General features: G+C 40.5%; 1 protein-coding gene across 4 annotated transcripts; it reads right to left on the bottom strand.

Moving 5' to 3' along the window:
• Nucleotides 1-1,667: 1,667 nt before the first annotated feature.
• Nucleotides 1,668-20,506, bottom strand: LOC131404705 (SLAM family member 9-like). 4 transcript variants are annotated; one of them, XR_009219830.1, is made up of 7 exons: nucleotides 20,384-20,506; nucleotides 12,789-12,950; nucleotides 12,006-12,050; nucleotides 10,445-10,644; nucleotides 4,154-4,282; nucleotides 2,316-3,272; nucleotides 1,668-2,158 (listed from the first exon to the last, which is right to left on the bottom strand). XR_009219830.1 is itself a non-coding variant. In XM_058539698.1 (6 exons), exons 4-6 carry the CDS (start codon nucleotides 3,183-3,185, stop codon nucleotides 2,007-2,009), a joined length of 585 nt encoding a protein of 194 aa, XP_058395681.1. In that variant the 5' UTR covers nucleotides 3,186-3,262; nucleotides 4,154-4,282; nucleotides 10,445-10,644; nucleotides 12,006-12,230; the 3' UTR covers nucleotides 1,668-2,006. The 4 variants fall into 4 exon arrangements, 3 of the variants coding, with proteins under 3 accessions (XP_058395681.1, XP_058395680.1, XP_058395682.1); XM_058539698.1 differs by lacking the exons at nucleotides 12,789-12,950; nucleotides 20,384-20,506 and having other exon boundaries at nucleotides 2,316-2,591; nucleotides 3,029-3,262; nucleotides 12,006-12,230; XM_058539697.1 differs by lacking the exons at nucleotides 12,789-12,950; nucleotides 20,384-20,506 and having other exon boundaries at nucleotides 2,316-2,591; nucleotides 3,029-3,272; nucleotides 12,006-12,229.
• Nucleotides 20,507-20,810: the final 304 nt, after the last annotated feature.

Here is a 20,810-nt window from a genome sequence, read left to right as displayed (position 1 = left end):
TTTGGCTTTAGATCAGGGTGACGTCGGCCTTGTAAAATGAGTTAGGAAGTGTTCCATCTTCTTCAATTTTTTGGAATAGTTTCAGAGGGATAGGTATTAAATCTTCTTTGAGTGTTTGCAAGAATTCTCCTGAAAAGTCATCTGGTTCTGGACTTTTATTTTGGGGGAGGTTTTTGATTACTGTTTCAGTCTCTTTACTTGTTCTTGATCTATTCATATTCTCTATTTCTTCGTGATTCAGTTTTGGGAGGTTGTATGAGTCTAAGAATTTATCCATTTCTTCTAGATTGTCCAATTTATTGGCATATAGTTTTTCGTAGTATTCTCTTATACTCTTTTGTATTTCTGTGGTATTCATTGTAATTTCTCCTCTTTCATTTCTAATTTTATTTATTTGAGCCTTCTCTCTTTTTTTCTTAGTGAGTCTGGCTAAGAGTTTGTCAATTTTGTTTATCTTCTCAAAGAACCAACTCTTACTTTCGTTGATCCTTTCTACTGTTTTTTGGTTTCTATTTCATTTATTTCTGCTCTAATTTTTATTATTTCCCTCCTTCTGCCAAATTTTGGCTTTTTTTGTTCTTCTTTTTCTATTTCTGCTAAGTGGAGTTTAAGATTGCTTATTAGAGATTTTTCTTGTTTGTAAGGTGGGCCTGTATTGCTATGAATTTCCCTCTTATGTTCGCTTTTGCTGCATCCCATATGAGTGGGTATGGTATATATTCATTTTTATTTGTCTCCAGATATTTTTGGATTTTTTTCTTCAATTTCTTCATTGATCCATTGGTTGTTCAGGAACATGTTGTTTAGTGTTCACCCCTTGCCACCTTCTCAGCATTTTTCTTGCAGTGGATTTCTAGTTTCACAACATTATGGTAGGAAAAGATATTTGATATGATTTCAATGTTCTTAAATTTATTGAGGCTTGCCTTCTTTCCCAACATATGGTCTATGTTCGAGAATGTTCCATGTGCACTTGAGAAGAATGTGTATTCTGCTGATTTTGGATGGAGTGTTCTATATATATTTATTAAGTCCATCTGGTCTATTTTTTAATTTAATTCCACTATTTCCTTGTTGACTTTCTGTCAGGGTGATCTATCCATTGATGTAAGTGTGGTGTTGATGTCCCCTACTATTACTGTGTTGCTCTTAATTTCTCTTTTTAGGTCTGTTAATAGTTGCTTTATGTACTTTGGTGCTCTTGCGTTAGGTGCATATATAAGTGTTATAACCTACCTTACTAATCCACCTACATCAGTCACTTAACTTATCTGGCTTCATCACCTTACAGAGGTGAGTGGGGGCAAGTTACTTAGGCCCTCTTATGCTCAGCTTCTCCATTGCTCACATGGGTATAGCAGAGTTTGTTTTATAGAGTTGTGGTCATAATTAAGGAAGGCAACATATTATAGCACTTAACCCATAGAAGGGGCTTATTGATGATTATGATTTTACTCCAATGGGCTATTATAGCCCTGACTACTCCTGTTCTCTCACTTCTAAGCAACAGCATCCTTCAATGTGCACTTAAAATGCTCCATACTTTAGAAATTTCAGTCCACTAATCTGGATATGCCTCTATTCAGGCAGCTATATGAAACTCTGCCTTGTATTACAGCTACAGTAGTTCAAGAATTCTAAGACACCATTGATTTTTAAAAGCAATATTATTTTAATAACAGCATTTCAGGAGAAAAATACACTATCCCTTTGAGCTATACACATTAATACTATGACTCATCTTGATTTCAGAAAACTTAAATTATTGGGAATATTTCCCTTAAAATAGATAACATATGGTATTGATACAGTTATTGTTTCCCTTTTTGTCCAAACTTCCTCATTGTGCACATGGACTCACAAATGCAAGATATGAAATTTTATCCCATTGGTCTTTGACAATCCATAGTACTACAGCTTGAAAGGGTACAGGTCAGGAAGGTAATTTAAGTGAGCAACAGAGAAGTGATGGCCTCATCCAGGCTCTCCTGGGGCACTGGTGGCCTTCATTGCCCTGAGTTAGACATAATGGGTTTGCTGAGCACCTGTGTCTGGATGTGCCAAGTTCCTAGTACCGCCAGGAACATGAGAAGAAGAAGTCCCTTCCCCAGCAGAATCCATGTCAGTGGGCAGTAAGTGCCTGCAGCTGCCTTGGAACCTGAAAGAAAGAAAGTATAGAGAAGACAGAGCATATGTGTGTAAGTGGATGGGGTTGTTTTCAGGTGCCAAGAGCTCTCATCTGCTCTCTCCACCTCCTTCAAAGCTTATCAAAGTATTTCCAAGGAGTCTTGGAGAGACTAGAGGGGGCCAGTTACCTGCACAAAGCTGCTTAGCAAAGATGAGCCTGGAGGTGCTATTGCTAACAAGATTCATAGCTGCACAGGCGTAGGTCCAATCCAGATCATCAAGGCTCCAGGAGTCATTGAGGGTGGATCCTCCCTGGGACACAGTAGCTCCTGGTCCCATTGATGTCCACCCATATATAACATTCTCTCCTCCTTCCTCCACAGAACACCTCAAGGTGGCGTGACAGGTCCCATTCTCAAAGATGACAGAATCCACTGTAATGTGAGGCCTTCGCAGCCGCCCTACTTAAAGCAATGGTTTTAATAGTTTAAGAGATATAAACAGCAATAACGAGCCTTACTAGGCCATCCCGGGAGGAAAGGACCCAGAGAATAAAGGGGAGAGAACACAGCAAGGAATCCAGACCCCTTCAGATAAAAGATTCCTGATTCTTCCTTTTCCAGCCTTGCAGGGGCTGAATGGAGGAAGGAGCAAGTTTTGTGATGGTTTTCAATCAGCCACAACCACAACCATCAGCCAGAATCTGCTGGTAATGAAACAGGACAAAAAAGAATAAGAAAAGGAAAGAAAAAGATCTGCTTGGGAGAGGTTCTAGACTGGTCACAGGAGTGACACAAAGGGACAACCTTTACTGAGGTCACCTAGCCCCCACCCCCAGGCTTAGTGGATGGCCCTATTCACCCTTACCAGTAGGGAACTGGTCCTCTATGCCCTTACTCACTGATGATCCTCAGAGTGTAACTGGAAAACACTGTAGAGGTCTTTGTAACTATTTGGACGCTATAAGATCCTGTGTCTTCCATCGTCAGGTTGCTGACCTGCAAGGAGTAGGACTTGGTGACCTTCAGTCTATCTTTCCATTTTGGAGCAGTCATCATGGTTCATGCTTCATTTGGCTGTATGTAGATGATAGATGTTCCGTTGTGAAGCCAGGTGATGGAGTCGATCTCCTCTCCTGCAGGAAACTTCAGGGGAAGAGTTACTGACTCCCCCAGAACCCCGGCCACCATCGATGGGATGAAACTCATTTGTGAAACTGTGTTCTCTATAAACATAGAAGGAAGTGGCTATAAAAAGTGTCCCTGACACCCTCCCTCACTCCCAAGTCTCCCAGTGAGTCACAACTCTACCAGGTTGGGGCCCCCAAGAATGTTGGACATAAACAGGTGTTGGCAGTGGTGCTGTAGCTGGAGCTGGTAGTGGGCAACACTGAAACTCTCCTTCCTGCTGGGCTCACTGCTCCCCATCCCAAGGGCTGGGTTCCTACTGAGGCCTATTGGCCCTGCAAGACCAGAAGGGAGACCACAGGGGGAGTCAGAACCCAGCCTTGCCCTGCCCACCCCTCTTTTTCCTTAGCACTAAATTTAGACTCTCATGACTTCCTCTGTTATGAAATGCTTCCCCACTCTGAAGCTGGGGTTTCAATATCATTGCAGTTCTGGTGTCTCTACCTATGTGTAGAATAAGGATCCTTAGATGACAGTCCTGATCCTGCCTCTATTTAGATGTACTGTTTTGGGGAAAACCTGTTGATTTCTCCAGGCCTCTTCTTTTCCTTTATAAAACAATGGAGATAAATGTAAAGCCTTGCAGATTCTTTCCAACTCTGACATTCACAATGTCATAATACTATAATACTATGTACCCTAGACTCTTCTTCTTCTTCTTCTTTCTCTTCTTTACTTTCTAATCAGTCTTTCTCTCTCATGTCCTACAGCCACTCAACCTCTTCTGTCTGCCTGGTCCCGCAATCTTTCCACATAGGGTCCTAAATTTTGGGAAAGACCTTGCTGGGCAGTGCCCATGTGGACCCTCTGCCCCAGAGAAGAGCCTCTGACCCACTCACCTGGAGACTGGAGAAGCAGGAGGAGGAAGAGAAGCTGAGCAGGAGGTCCCATGCTGACAGGACTTTTGGGGTTTGCCCTGAAGATCCCAAGGAAGAAAGAGGAAGGCAGAAGAGAGCAGAAGTCCTGTTCTGCAGCAAGAACAGCCAGACGATGAATCTCTGTTAGTTCCCACACTCATTATTTTTGCCAACCACTTCCCTGATTGTTTTCTTCTGATTTGTCCTGACGCCTGCCTCTGATTCTGTTCTTGAAGTCATAAAGAGTTGAGAAATATGAAGATCCCACTTTAAAGAACCTAATATGCTTTAACAAAGGGTTTGGATATGATCAGTTGGCTATTTTTTAAAAGTTAAATCCTCCTCTTACCTCATACCCTGAATAGTTTACAAAGTTAAATGAAAAGAATAAAACCACCAAGTGCTGTTACCTGCATATCAGTGTTAGGAATTAAGTGAAAGGTTCTACTTGGTCTGCCCCAATAATTCACTTTTAAGACAAGTGCAGCACAAGTCCTCAGCAACAGAAATCCCCCAGCACTACTGGCGCTGATGAACTTGCATCTTCTGGCTATGACCCCACACTGTCCGGTATCTACACGACTTCTAATCAATTTGACTATGTAATGGACATTTGGCCTAATACTTCAGTAGACTTGACAATAGACTTTGTTACATAGGCTGTATTCATGATATATCAGTGGTATCATGTAACAAAAACCATGCAAACCAACTTGTGATAAGGGGTAGGGGGTTACTACAGGAATAAATAGCCCAAGGGTAAGAATGTAGCCAGGACTCAGAAAGCACTGGATACGGGAAACGAAAACTAAGGGGAAACCAAGTAGGACTCTGTCTCTTGAGTCTGCCCCCTATGTGTATGGTTTATTCTTTTTCTGGATCAACTCTCTCTCTCTTCCCTACCAGTAGAATATGGTCACTAGTACACAGCTGTTACAGGGCTAGCCACATCTAGAGACTCATCATCATTCTCTATTTCTCTATTTCTGTCTCTCTTCACTTCCTCTTTTTCTCCCAATTCCAAATTCCTAGTGGTGGGACTCTAGTGAAGGAAGTAAGGTCATCTGGTACAAATTTGCCTGCCTCGTTCCTACTTCCCCAAACATAAGAAATTAGAGGTGTTACTGTAAAGTGGATAGCCATTCTCAATGGTTGACGATACAAGAGAATCAGTCTGACTTAAGACTCTTTTTAGAAATTTTCAACCAAACACTGAAGTTGAAATAATGGTATGTGAACTCCCAAGATACCTCCACCCAGATTCAATAATTATCACTATTTTTGCTACTCTTCTTTCACCCATAATTTTCTATCTTTTTTCTTGTTCAAGTATTTAAAGAAAATTCTAGATATCATGCCATTATCCTGACATATTTCAATATGTTTTAAAATATATATATGTATATATACATTTTCTTACATAATCTCAATGCCATTATCACAACTAAAAAAGTGAAAAATAACTCATTAGTATTATATGATGCCTGGCCCATATTCAAAGTTCCCCTAGTGGCAGGAACTTTTAGTAGTTGGTTTTATTTTAATCATGATCGAAACAAGATCCTTATGCCTCATTTGGTTATTAAATGTCATAAATATCTTCTAATCTACAGAAGTTAGTCACTTCACCTCCTCCTTTTTTTCAGAGAAGTTTCTCTTTCTCTATTTCACTCTATCTCTCTTTCTCTTTTCTTTTTAAGTATCATTATAAACTCATGCACTTTTATATATTCAATGTGTTTCAATCAACTATGATTATTATTTTGATGCTTAAATTTTCTCATCTTTGGCTAATGTGAGACCCTTCATGTAGGCTTCTGTGTTCTTCTGACATGGCTGCATTAGTCTTTTATAATTTCTTTGAATTCTTGCACAAGACAGTGTTCCAGGCTCATCTTGTTCATAACCTGCCTCAGACACAAAATCAGCCATTGCTCAAAAGATCCCTGATTTCTTTATGAGGGAATAGTACTTAGACACTACAATTTTGCCTCTATGCATAGTCATTGATGCTGAGTAGTCCTTGGTTACAGACCATTTCAGTGGACAGAATTAGAAAATACATACTTTTAAAAGAAAATATAGACCAAAAATTTCAATGTATTCTTTCATTTTTATTTAAATTCTTTGATTTTATGGGCAAAAGACCTGAACAGACATTTCTCCAAAGAAGATATACAGATGGCCAACAGACACATGAAAAGATGTTCAAAATCATTAACTATCAGGGAAATGCATTCAAAACTACAATGAGATATCACCTCACGCCTGTCAGAATGGCTATAATTAACAAGACAAGAAACAACATGTGTTGGAGAGGATGTGGAGAGAAGGGAACTCTCATACACTGCTGCTGGGAGTGCAAACTGGTGCAGCCACTATGGAAAACAGTATGGAGACTTCTCAAAAAATCAAGGATAGAACTACCATATGATCCAGCTATTCCACTGCTGGGTATTTATCCAAAGAACTTGAAAACACCAATGCGTAAAGATACATGCGCCCCTGTGTTCATTGCAGCGTTATTCACAATAGCCAAGACTTGGAAGCAACCTAAGTGCCCATCAAGGGACGAATGGATAAAGAAGATGTGATATATGTACACAACGGAATACTACTCAGCCATAAGAAACAATGAAATCCAGCCATTTGTGACAACATGGATGGACATTGAGGGTATTAAGCAAAGTGAAATAAGTCAGAGGGAGAAGGTCAAATACCATATGATTTCCTTCATTAAGTAGTAGATAATAACAACAATAAACAAACACATAGAGACAGAGATTGGATTGGTGGTTACCAGAGGGGAAGGAGGGAGGGAGGAGGGCAAAAGGGATAATTCAGCACATGTCTGTGGTGATGGGTTGTAATTAGTATTTGGGTGGTGAACATGATGTAATCTATGCAGAAATAGAAGTATAATGATGTACACCTGAAATTTTTACAATGTTATAAACCAATGTTACTGCAATAAACATAAAAAAATAAAAAAAATAAATTCTTTGATTTTAGATATATTTCTTTCTCTTTCAAGAGAAAGTCTTGATTTCTAACAGCACTAATGTAAAAATGTGTTTGTTGTATCCCGAAAAAAATATAGACAGTTTTAGCATGATATCAGAATTATCAATAGCAACAATAAACATTGAATGAGTTTTAAGATTTCTTTGCAGGTCCATTCATCCTTAGAATATCTTCCACTCAGAGTGTACAATGAAAATACTGGGGCTGATTTTCCGGCCATCAAATCCTCCTGAGATAAGAGAAGGCTCTCCATGGATCTGCCTTACCACCACGGCCCTCCGTCAAAGCGAGATTGTAAGATCTTGCGGCTCAGGAAAAGGGTGAATGGCAATTTTCTGTTAAGAGACAGTGAGTCTATGCCAGGAGTCCTGTGCCTCTATGTCTCATGAGTAGCCTCATCTTCCATGCATTTGAAACCTTACACTGAATGTAGTAATGATAACCAAATAGAAAAGAAATTGTATTTCACTCTGACTTTGAAGCTCAAAGCAGCAGAGTGAGGAATAGCTAGACACCGTGAGGAGAGGATGGAAGGAATGTGTCTGTCTAAGCTCCTCCATCTGCCCTTCTCTCCCTGGTACAAATGCCACAGGAGCAGACTCTCTGGAGCAGCCGAAGTGGGGGTGGTGGTGAAGGGAAGGGCTGCAGGAAGCACGGGGGCCGAGGGGGAGTGCAGAGAAGCTAGACAGGCCCTTTGGAAATTTTAATCTGAAAGACCAAGTTTTTACGTGCCTTCTGCCACTTCTGCTTGCAACAGCCAGAATGTTAATATGTCACATTTTATTGAGATTTATATAAGGCTTTAACATACATCATTTGCTCTTGTCTTTCTCAGGGTCCACTAAGATAAGTATAAATAATCACCATTAGTGACCTGAATAAGCAAAGCCTACATTCCTCAAACGACTTCCTCTTTAAATTCGTGTGCTATCAGGTGAGAAAATCAGGACTAACCTGCTGAAGTGATTACTTTGAGCCCAGTGTAGAAAGCCATGCTGCGTAAATATCACCTTAGCCTCCCAATAAAATATAAACAACTGAAAATTTTCACCTTTCCTTCTAAATGAAGTTAAAATCAAGTCTGTCAATCATAAAAAGAAGATATAGATTTCTCTCTGGGGATTCAGAGATGAGACAGGTAGCCCTAAGGTGCTCTGGATCTAGTGGAGGAGAGTGAGGTTTAAGTAAATAGTTATTACAGTATTGTATCTTATTATAGACGTAGCATTTCCAACTCTTGGCCATCTTCCTGTGCAAACATTGTCATCTATATGTGAAACCTTTGGCCTTCTGGAACCTGTTCTTACCTGGGCCTTGACATATACAACAGGCCAGGCCATGAGTTACCACCTCCACTGAACCTCTACTTCTATCATTACATGGGGTCTGAGCCTGGTTCTTTATTGACACAATTTAATTACTGGAACATACTTTCTGTACTTAGTTTCTCTTCCGTGACCCAGTTCCTGTTCCCTATTCTCACATTACTTTCCACTGAGACTTCTGGGTCCCATATTACAAAGCAAAAAAAATCCCATACATCTTTTATCTATTTGCAGAACGGTCCCTTTATTAATTGTCCATAACTGGAATCAGGCTGGCTATCTAATTGGCTTCTAATTGGCTTCTGGGGTATCCCATAGCAGACTGAGTAATGTAAGATGCTTAGCAAGTCTTATGAGGACCTGCCATTACCTTCAGCCTCATTCCTGCCCCTGTCTGCCTTGCACCTAATACTTCAACAACCTTAAAATGCTTACATCTTTCCCTATGATGTGGTCTCTCACCTACATTCCTGGTTCCAGCTACGCTGTCTGTCTGGAATGCTCTTTCTCCCACCCCTTATTTCTCCTTCCCCTACACAGGGTAACTCTTATTCCTTAAGAATCAGCCAAAAAATAATAAAAATAACAGCTAACATTTATTGAGGGATTAAATGCCAAGCACATTAATGCTCTCCTTTAATTCTTTCAGCACCCATATATGGCAGGTTTATTATTATTCCCACTTTCAAGAGGAGGAAAGTGAGGTTTTGAGAGCACTGGGATAATTTTCTCCAGGAGGATCCCACCCTCCAAACATTGTTAAGTGTTTCCATAATAGTCTATGCATATTTTTATCATTGCATTTAGCATATAGTGTTGTAATGATATCTGTATATGTTTTCCTTTTTAAACTGGTCAGTGGATTCCTTGAGAGCAGAGATTGTTTCTTACTTATCTGAATTCTCAAACCTACCAAGATGACTGGATCAATGAATATTTGCTGCATGAATGACTCACTTTATGAGTGGATGGATGGCTGGCTGGCTGGCTGGATGAATGCACGAATGAGTGCCATAATATAGGCCTGTTCAAGTATTACGGAAACATAGAGGGGGTAGCACAAACTGCCTAAGAGCAGTAAAAAAAGGACTCAGAGAAGAGGCGACCTCTCATACGTAGTACCTGAATGAAGAGTAGGAGGTGTCAGATAGGGAGGGAGGGCACAGCAGCAGCCTCAGGGCACGGCATGCACAAAGATCCCAGATTTAAAGTGTCCCAATATGCCTTGGCAAGTCTGAGAAATAGAGTATGCATATTTAGAAGAAGCAGGAGATGACAATCTAAAGGGAGAGGAAAAGGCAGATCCTAAAGGGCTTTGCATAAGGCCCCTTGAATGATTGTAAGCAGGGAAGAACCTGATTAAGTTGTTTAAATCACCTATGTAGACAGTGGGTGGAGAATGGCTTGAAAGGAATTTGGAAAGACCTATGAGGACTTCATTGGAACCTCCCAGGAAAGAGGCAAGGACGTGAGTGAAGGGGAGGGCAGTGAAGAAGATGAAGAAGACAGAATGATGTGAACAATAGTGAGGCTGTAGAAGTGAATGAACCTAGCTGCAGGTTAGCTGTGGGAGGTGAGGGAGAAGAAGAAGTTTCAAATGACTCCAAAGGTTCTGACTTGGGAAATGAGATGATAGTAGTGTTATAAACCAGTAATGAGAACCAAGTAAAAAGAACAGCAGGTTTGGTGAGAGAAGGCACAGACAGATAGAGAGGAAAGATAATGAATTCTGTTTGGGGCGTGTTGACTCTGTAGTACCTATGAGACATGCAGGTAAGTTACAGGCATTCTCTCATTTACCCTTTGCAAAGCCATTTGCAGCACGTGACATATCCCTATTTCGTGGGGAAAGAAACTATAGCTTCTTATTAAATAACTTGTCCAAGTTCAGACTGTTAATATGCTGTTACGTTCCCCCTCTTACCAATGTTCCCAGTTCCGCTTAAATATGTTCAGTGTCGTCACTTTGGAACTGTGTTTTCAAGCGCCCAAGCAGGGGACCTGAGGGCTTGGCAGTGGACCTTGACATGTGAAATCTTGTCATTCTTCTTCCTAGAGATGAGCTGCCCCTTCTTCTTTGCTGTGTTAGAATGGCAATATGCTGACTTCTGTGCTTTCACAGACCTAATGAAGACACCATGAACAAGGTTAGAAATAAAAGATGGAAGTCACGGAGAGAGTTGGCCTAACAACATATGGCACTGACCAGATAACCGTGGACCAGAAATGTTTTCTGATCTTACAGCATGATAGAGCTTCGGGAAACACCAATGTGCAAAATGCTGTGTCGTGTGACTTTGTGAGTGTCAGAAGGTGGAGCTGGGTCGGCCTTTAGAATCAGTACAGTCAAAATGAAGTAGATATTAGGAGATGCAGGGACTCATCTGCGGGGATGAGGGTTAGGAGAGAGTGTCTATAGCTGTGGGAAGGCGCAGGTAAGAAGATCCTGAGCCCTGACTCACTGCACGTCCTCACTGGGGAGGATAATGGCAATTGAAGAAATCGATGAGAAAGGACTTTCAGAGGTCTTTGGAAAGTCTCTGGATTCCTGAAAAGAAGACCTACATTTTACTCAAGTTCATTGCAGAAAAATCAAACCAAATACAAAGGCAGGCAAAAGAAAGCAGAAATTCTCTAAAATCTTACCATTCGTAAAGGATTCTTGTTAATATTTCGGCAAATTTCTTTCTGGACTTCTCCGTGCATATACATATACACACAAGTGTGCACACACATACACAACCACACACACATGTGCATTGGCGGAATCATCTGATATGCTGATCTGGAACCTTTTATAACTCAAAAAATACATCATGAGCATCTTTCTACATCCATGAAAGCAGATATTCATAATCCTTTTATGATGGCCTAGCATTCTATTGAGTGTATATATCAATTTACATAACACCATACTGTAACTTTTCTCGACAATGTGACAGTAAAATTTTTCATATATACATTTTTGAAAATTTACCCAGCTCTTTCTTTAGGTTAAATTCCTAGAAATAGTATTGTTTGCTTGAAGACCTGTACATTTAAAACTTTGATATGCATTTACAAAATTATCCTGCTCCCCAGATACTGTGCCGATTCACCAGATGGAAAATTCTTTAAGTATTCTTTATTGACTTGGATTCCCTTGCTTGTGTCATGTCATGGAAAAATAAAAGCCGCATAAAGTAACATGACACACACATTCAATTCTATTTCCTCTAAGTGATCTTTAAAGTTTGTTTAAAACAAAAATAAAATCTCAAGCATGAACATCAGAGCAGAATGTGAGTGAATGTCCCCTGAGAGGCTGGTCATCTGCGGCTGTTGAGGGATGGAGCGTAGGCTCAGAGACACCTGCACAGGCATAGGCACAGCACCTACACTTACTCTGTAGAAACAGGACGGACCTCCACCCCAAATTTGGTCAAATGTCAGACTAATGATGCCACACGCACATACCAAGAGGGTCTGAAAGGTGTATTACTTACATGATGAGACTTTCTGAGTAGAGCAGGACAGTCTCTTGAGCTGGTCTGAAAATGAGTGGAGAGAGCCGTTAAGGGAGACTGGCGTGGGGCCTTCGTGGGGCCTAAGAGTGCGGCCGCTGTGAGTGTTCCTGCGCCCGGCCAGGCCAGGGGCTCGTGTGTTTTGAACTTCTTGCTAGGGACAAAGGAGGAAGTACCTAGGCTTTCCTATCAGCTTAATCAGCTTGCCCCGGTGTGGGGCAGAAGGGGAAGTGTGGGGTGAGGCCTAAAAGCTGTCCACAGTCAACCACCAAAAATATAATGTTAAATTCTTCTTTTTTTTTTTTTTGTGAGGAAGATCAGCCCTGAGCTAACATCCATGCTAATCCTCCTCTTTTTGCTGAGGAAGACCGGCTCTGAGCTAACATCTATTGCCGATCCTCCTCCTTTTTTTTTTTCCCCCAAAGCCCCAGTAGATAGTTGTATGTCATAGCTGCACATCCTTCTAGTTGCTGTATGTGGGACGCGGCCTCAGCATGGCCAGAGAAGTGGTGCGTCGGTACACGCCCGGGATCCGAACCCAGGCCGCCAGTAGCGGAGTGCGCGCACTTAACTGTTAAGCCACGGGGCTGGCCCTAATGTTAAATTCTTATTGCACACTTCCAAGACCAAAACTTTGTCAGAAAGAGCTTAGCAGTTGAGTGATGAGTGGAGACACGAAGGCCTATAGTTTACCTTTAAACCTCAACTGAAAACCCCAAGCCAAAGATTGACAGATGGACTGTGTAAGACCTATGGTGTTCTCACCTCTTAAATGACGATGCAGATTCCCACTGGAGAACCGACAAAGCAGGCACTGCAATAGCCTGAGGCTTACAAATCTTAGATAGGATTGAGGAGTTTCATCCTTCTTGTCATATCCAGAGCTGTCGCCCACTGAGGTCCAGCCTACCTCTATTTACTGAAGACCTATATCAAATACAAGAAATTTTTTTTCTACATAGGGTCAAATACTCACCAAGAAAACATCAAGATCCACATATGGAAATCAATCAACTTGGCTTATATTATAAGAAAATTTTAAATGTTTTGTTTATAGTTTTAATATTAAGTACAAGATACATAAATTTATAAGTAATTTTAAAAATAACAACATTAAACAATAATATATAACATTTATGGAACACTTACTTTGTGCCAGGCATCCCGTGTTCATTGCAGGATTATTCTCAATAGCCAAGGTATGGAAACAACCTAAGTGTCCATCAACGGCTGAATGGATAAAGAAAATGTAGTACATATATAATGGCATATTATTCAGGCATAAAAAAAGAATGAAATCTTGCCATTTGCAACAATACGGATGGACCTTTAGGGCATTATGCTAAGTGAAATAAGTCAGACAGAGAAAGACAAATATCATATGATCTCACTTATATGTAGAATCTAAAAAAAACAAAATAATATGAAGCTCATAGATACAGAGAACAGATTGGTGGTCACCAGAGGTGGGGAGTGGGAGGGTAGGTGAAATGGGTAAAGGGAGTCAAAAGGCACAAACTTCTGGTTATAAAATAAATAAATCATGGCAATGTAATGTATAGCATGGCAACTACAGTTGATAATACTGTATTGCATATTTGAAAGTTGCTAAGAGACTAAATCTTAAAAGTTCTCCTTACAAGAGAAAAAATTTGTATAAAAATATGTCATATGTCAATTATATCTCAATAAAAAAATTTCTTTAATAAAAGTAGAACTCTCCAATGAAGCCATTTGGGTTTCAAGTTTTCTTAGTGGGAATTGTTTTTCTAATTAATGTTTATTTCTCTAATATACAGAAAAGTATGCATATCATAAAGAGATCAGAAAGTGAATCCATTAGTATTACCACTACTCAAGCCAAGAAACTAAAAATTATCAGCAGTCTTCAAGCCCCATCTTTTCCCTCTCCCAATACCAACACTCAATCTCTCCCCAAAGGCAGCCAGATATCCTGACTTCTAACACAGTAAGTTAGTTTTGCCTATATCTGAGCTCTATACAAATGGGATCATACAGCATTTGTCTTTTTCCACCTGGCTTCTTTTGGTTAACGTTAAATTTGTAAGAGTCATCCATGTTGTGGAGGCTAGCTGTATTTTCTTCATCTTCATTGCTATGTAGTATCCTAGTGTGTGTGTAAACCACAATTTATTAATACATTCTGCTATCTATGAGCATTTGTTTTTTAGCTTGTGTCTATTGTAAATAATACTTTTGTAAGTAAATCGTTTGTTTGTTTGTACTCAGCTGCTCTCATTTCTTTAAGGTATATACCTAGGAGTAGAATATTACTGGGTCATAGAGTATGTCTATATTTAAACCTTAATAGATAATGAAGGACCATGTTTTAAAGAGGCTGCACCTATTCACCCTTCCATCTGCAGTATATGTGGGTCCCCATGGCTCCACAGGCCAATGCTCCACTGATAACACCTAGCGCTATTAGTCTTTTTATTTTAACTATTCCTTGTGGGTGTACGTTGGTATCTTATTTTAGTTTTAGTTTTTATTTTCCTGATTACTAATAAAACTGAAAACATTCACAAATGTTTATTAGCTATTTTGTTATATATTTTTCAAGTCTTTTGATCATTTCTCTCTTGAACTGCCTGTCATTTCCTTTTGATTTGTATGAATTCTTTATATATTCTGGATAAGAGCTTTTTGTTATGTGTTTTGTAAATGGTCTCTTCTATTGTGTGCTTTGTCTCTCTACTCACTTAATGGTATTTTTATGAGTGGAATTTCTGAATTTTAATTTAGTACAATTTATCCTCATTTCTTTTAGGTTCTGTTTAAAACTTTTTTCCCTACCACAAAGTCATACAGAATATAGATATTCTTCTGTAAATACAATATCTGGGTCTACAGTACACTTGAAATTTTTGGAGTGTGATGTGAGGTAGGGTACAGGTTTCATTTTTTCCCATATGGATAGCAAATTGATCCAGCATCATTTGTTGAAAAATTGTCATTTCTCCATAGCTCTGCAATTCCTTCTTTGTCATATAGAAGTGTCTATGTAGAACTGAGTGTCTTTCTGGAACTTTTATTCTGTTCCATTGGTCTATTTGACCTTTGTTTTGCTTCAGTCACACTGTCTTAATTGGAGTATCTTTCTAATAGATTTTGATATCTGGTAGAATTCGTTCTTTCCTTTTTCCCCTTCCTCAAGAGTGTCTTGGCTAAGAGTGATTCTTTTCATCTTCATATAAATTTTAGAATAAGTTTGTCATTTTCCACACTAAAAGAAAAATCTGCTGTGATTTTGCGTGGGATTGTCTTTATATACGAATCTGGAGCTATTTACATCTTTACAAGATTGATTCTTCCAAACTGTGTAGATTTCCACTCAATCATTTGACTCTTCCTTCATTTCTCCAAATAATGCGTCACAGTTTGATTCTGGAGATCTTGCACATCTTTTCCTACATTTATTCGTAGGTGCTTGAAATGCTTTGATATCGTAAATGGCATCATGAATTTTTTCAAGTTTAATTTTTTGTTATTGTTATATGCAAATACAATTAATTTTTACATAGACTTTGTATCTTGTGCCTTTCCAAACTCATTTATTGATCTTAATAAGTTATGAGTAGATTCTTTGCACTTTATTGTCCAATCATGTTGTTTGTGAATAGTGACAGTGTTATTTCTTCCTTTGTAATATTTTACCCCTCGTCTTATGATTCTGACTAGGACCTCTATTACAATGTTGAATATTTTCCTTTTTCCATTGTTATTTCTTCTTTGATACTTAGATTATTTAAAGGTGTCACTTTTGTTTCAAAATATTATAAGATTTTTAAAACTCTTCTGATAATTATTCATAGCTTAATTTCATTATCATAAGAGAACATTATGGGGAGAGGTATATCAAAATATCTCACTTTGTAGATTTGTCTATTTCTCCTTGTAGATCTATCAATTTTATATTATATATTTTAAGATCATCTTTCTAGGTACATGCAAATTTTAAATTTTATATATTACTCAGATATTAAACCTGTTATCATTACAAGATGACCCTCTTCATTGATGCTTTTTTCATAAACTCTATTTTGTCTGATATTAATATAACTACTCCAATTTTCTTGTGGTTCATATTTACATACTATAGTCTTTTTCTATGGTGTACATTCAAAATTTCTGTGTTCATATGTTTTATATGTTTTTTTAGTAAACATTACCAAGTTAGATTTTGTTTACATTAATCCTATCTGTCAATGCTTATGTTTTCACTGGAGCTCTTAGTCCATTTACATTTAACATATTACTGGTGTATTTGAGTATATGATTATATCATTCGCCAGCTTTATAGTTATTTGACCCTTGATGAATCTTTCCAGTTTAGGGGGGTTTGCACTGATGCAGGTTTTAGAGAATATTCAGTCATTCATGCCACATTCTTTTTAATCTACACTATTAGGAATCTTGTAAAATGTAACCTCACTACATTTGATATACAATTCAACAATGTAATGTTTTTCGAGTCTTCTTGCCTCCTTTCATCTTGTGCTTTCATTTGTTTGCTTGATTAATTTGCGTATCACCGCATACAGGGAAGGAGATATAACAAGACTGTACTTGGGGTGGGTGGTCAAAGAGAGTTCCTGGGAGATTGGTTGGCTGAAAGGCGCTCTGGGGAATCACATGGTCTAAATGGATTTCTGAGTTATTTGTTGTGTAGTGTGCAATGCAAACCTCTCCTTCTCCACGTCCTCTGCAAAATCTTCAGGAAATTCTACTTTGCTCACCAATCTTTCCTCACGATTGAACTTTGATTTGGGCAGGGAAAGGCATTAGAAAATGTGTTGCAGTATTGCTTTCTGTGTCCACAGGGGCAGCGCTAGGAGAGAACATGGGGCTGGAACTTGGAGGCGGAGAAGGTCATGCAAAAGTAAGTCCCTAGGAACTTGCAGAAATATTGCAGAAGTTTCCCCAGAGCATCGACTGGGGGAGTTGAGGGAATTCTACCTAAATGTCAAGTGCTGGGGAGGAGGCCTCTGCAAGCTGCATTATACACAGCTGGAGTTACTCCTACGTTAGCCAATCAGGCAGCTGCATTGTCCCTGAAGTCCTCATGTAAATTACATTTTATATTTGGGAGAAACCCCTTAGACCTCTGCCATTAGGACATTTGGGTGGATATTAATTAATTTAATTAATTAAGTAAAGCAATGGCCTCATGTCCAGAAAACCTCTTAGGACTAACCACTGACCACTCACTGCCCCGGGTTAGTCAAACAGGTTTGCTGAGCACCTGTATTAACCATACCTTTTTATTTTCTGCATACTGATGTTCTGACATCAGACCTTCCCAGGGTTAGCCAATTCCTAAAGGTACTAGACAGTTGCCCCACTTTTCAAATGCAAACTAACCAATCCAGAGCCCATAATCCTAGCACCTGCATTATCTCACACTCTTCCAGGCCACTATCCACCAGCCCTAATCACCCAGGGCCAGGTACCCGACAGCAAGGGACAACCCTACGCCCCAGAGCCCACTGAAATTATTCAAACCAGCCAATCCCAAACCTGCTTACCCTGCCTCACCAGTTCCTTCCTCCAGGATTCACAGTTAATGCTCTGGCCTGCAGTCCTCCCCTCTCTCTCTGCTCTTGTGTCTGCAGCCTACCTCGGGGTTTCCCCGTTGCCCCCTCCTCTAGGGAACTGTGAGTAATAAACCATTGTTTCAATGGCAATCATCTTCTGATCTGTGGGCCTTAGCAATCCTCAAATTTTCTATTAATACACTGTATTTTAAAACAGCACCATGCCTGGATGTGCCAAATTCCTAAGGTGTCCAGGATCAAAAGGAGTAGAATCACTTTCCCTGGGAGAATCCACATCACTGGGCAGTAACTCTGTACACGTGCCTTGGAACTTGAAATAAAAAGGAGAGTTGGAGAGGCCATAGCACCTATGTGGAGAGTGGGTGTGTATGTGTATGTGTAGGCTTGTGTGTGTGTGTGTGTGTGTGTGTGTGTGTGTGTGCAGGAAGGGGGTGTGTCCTTCTCTCAGCACTCCCCAGACATTCTCAGAGTATTGCCTATGGGTCCTCAAGATGCCAGAAGGGTCAGGTACCTGCTCAAGGCTGCCAGGCAGGGAGAGCAGATGTTATTAGTCATAGGGTTTAAGGCTGTGCAGGTGTTGGACTGGTCCAGGTTGCAGAACCTGAGAACTCACTGAGGACAGACCCTTCCTGGGACGCAGCAGCCCCTGGTCCAACTGGTGTCCACCTGTATGGATGATCTCTCCTCCACCCTTCCAGGGACACTTTAGGACAACATTACAGGCCCTGTTCTCAAAGACAGTGGACTCCAATGTTACTTGAGGCCTTCTTAGCCACCTTGTTGGATGCAATCGTTTTTAAAAAATGAAAAGAGCAAACAGGGGCCTCTCTGGGCATCCCAGTAGAAGAGGACTTAGGAATGAAGGACAGAAAACAGCAAAGACTCCAAACAGTTCTGGAGACTCTTCTAATCGCAGTCTCTGAGAGACTAAAGGGAAAAGAAGCAGATCATCTGAGGTTATTCAACCATCTGCCAGGAAACGTACATGGGTTTTGGTCACTGAGATGAATCCTTTCCCTACTCTGGAGTTCCTCAGAGGACCTTGGAGTTCACTTCTATGGTTCTTATTTAGATGGAACTCATCTCATGAACCAATCAGACGTTTAGAAGAGGAAGAAGGAGCTGGAAGAAGAGGGAGTAGGGGAGTATGCTGGGCTGGATACTGTCCTCCAAAAATTCATGTCCACCATGGGACCTTCACATGTGACCTTATATGGAAATAAGGTCATGGGAGATGTCATCAATTAACCTGAGGTCACAATGGACCAGGCTGGGTACTTAATCCAATATGACTGATGTCCTTATAAGAAGATGAGAAGAGACACAGAGAGGAGTACACCATGTGAATACACACAGGGAGAACATCATGGAATGATGGAGGCAGAGAATGGAGTGATGTCTCTACAAGCAAGTAATAACAAGAATTTTGGCAAACACCAGAAGCTAGAAGAAGCATGGAAGAATCCTTCCTATAGGTTTCAGAGGGAGCACAGCCCTGCCAATACCTTGGTTTCAGACTTCTAGCCTCTGTGAGAACATAAATTTCTGTTGTTTTTAGCCACCCACTTTTTGGTACTTTGTTATGGCAGCCCTAGGACAGCAAAACCATGAGGAAATGAGACATCTACCCAGGAAGCATTCTGGACTCACCGATCATGTCAGTGAAACTGAGGGACCACTCTTAATAAGAGTCATCCAGTCCCCATGGCCTTGGGGGCACCTTCTCAAGCTTGCCATCAGTGCTGTCCCTTACGTCCCTGGGCGCTGAAGATCCTCAGAGTGAAATGGAAGAGTTTTCTAGAGGTCTTTAAAATGATCTGGGCCCTGTGGCATGATCAGAATGCTGAGCTGTAGGGAGTAGAGCTAGGTGAAGATCAGGCACTCTTTCGGTATCACTCACACTGACGTTTTCTGGCTTTCCTTCTTTTTGTATGATGAGAGCAAGAAATGGGAAACCAGGAAACTAGGTAATGGTGTTACCCTGCTCCCCTTCGGGGAAGAGATACCACCTCCTCCAGACTCCCCTTCACTATAAGAGGGGTTCAGTTTGTGAAATTATGTTTCCTTTAAACCCAGAAAAACAATTCTACAAAACCATCTCTTGCTGCCACACACCACCACCGCTGCCCACCAGCCCCTGGCCCACAGCCTGTAACACAGAGTATCCTCACACTGGAGCCCTCAGGAATGTCGGGCATAAACAGGTATGTGCAGTTGTGCTGTGGCTGAGCTGGAAGTAGCCAATGATTATGATCTTCTTCCTGCTGAGATCTCGTGGGAGGAGCATCACTGTTCCCCATCTCAGGGGCTGGGCTTCCACTGAGGGCCAGGAAGCACAGTGAAAAGGGTGACAGAGAAGACAAGACCCTGTCACACAGCCTGGGCAGCGAGGCAGACATCTGTTACTTCTCCAGGCTGACCACCTAACCACGCCTGTTTTGTTTTTTCTTCTGATTGTCTCTGACATTTGCCTCAGCATTTTCATTTAATTCTATTTCTTCCTTTGATCGTGTCCTTAATGTCATAGGCTGAATAATGACCCCCTAAGCCCTGGATCATATGAATATCTCAGTTACTTGACAAAAGGGACTTTGCAGATGGAATTAAGATTGCCAATCAAATGACCTAAAATAAGGAGACTATCCTGGATTGTCTGGATGGGTCCAGTGTAATCCCACAGGTTCTTAAAAGTGAAAGAAGAAGGCAGAATGGTGATTAGAAATATGCAGTGAAAGAGGGAGGCAGAGGAGAGATTTGAAGTGTGGCAGAGACTCAACTCACCATTGCTGATGTTGAAGATGGAGGAAAAGGCCATAAGCCAAGACATGTAGGAAGCCTCTAGCAGCTGGGAACAGCCCTCAACTGACAGCAAACAAGAAAATGGGTCTTCAGTCCTGCAATGCATGAGACTGAATTCCAGCAACAACCTGAATGAGCAAGACTATAAATTCTCCCCTAGAGCCTCCAAAAAGGAGCGCAGGCCCACCGACATCTTGATTTTGGCCTTGTGAGATTCTAAGCAGAGACTGCCAGACTTCTGACCCAAGGAAGCTGAGATCATGACTTTGTGTTGTTTTAAGCTCCTAAGTTTGTGGTAATTTGTTACAGCAGCAATAAGAAACTAATACACCTGATGCATCTGGTTCCTTCAGGGAGTAAGTCCAGGTTTCTCCCTTGGAGGATGAAGTAGATCCCCTTAACTTTTCTC

Source organism: Diceros bicornis, chromosome 4, assembly GCF_020826845.1.
Source record: "Diceros bicornis minor isolate mBicDic1 chromosome 4, mDicBic1.mat.cur, whole genome shotgun sequence".
NCBI classification, from domain to species: Eukaryota; Metazoa; Chordata; class Mammalia; order Perissodactyla; family Rhinocerotidae; genus Diceros; species Diceros bicornis.
The sequence above is the reverse complement of the archived record's forward strand: the minus strand, read 5'-3'. Positions and strand labels throughout refer to the sequence as shown.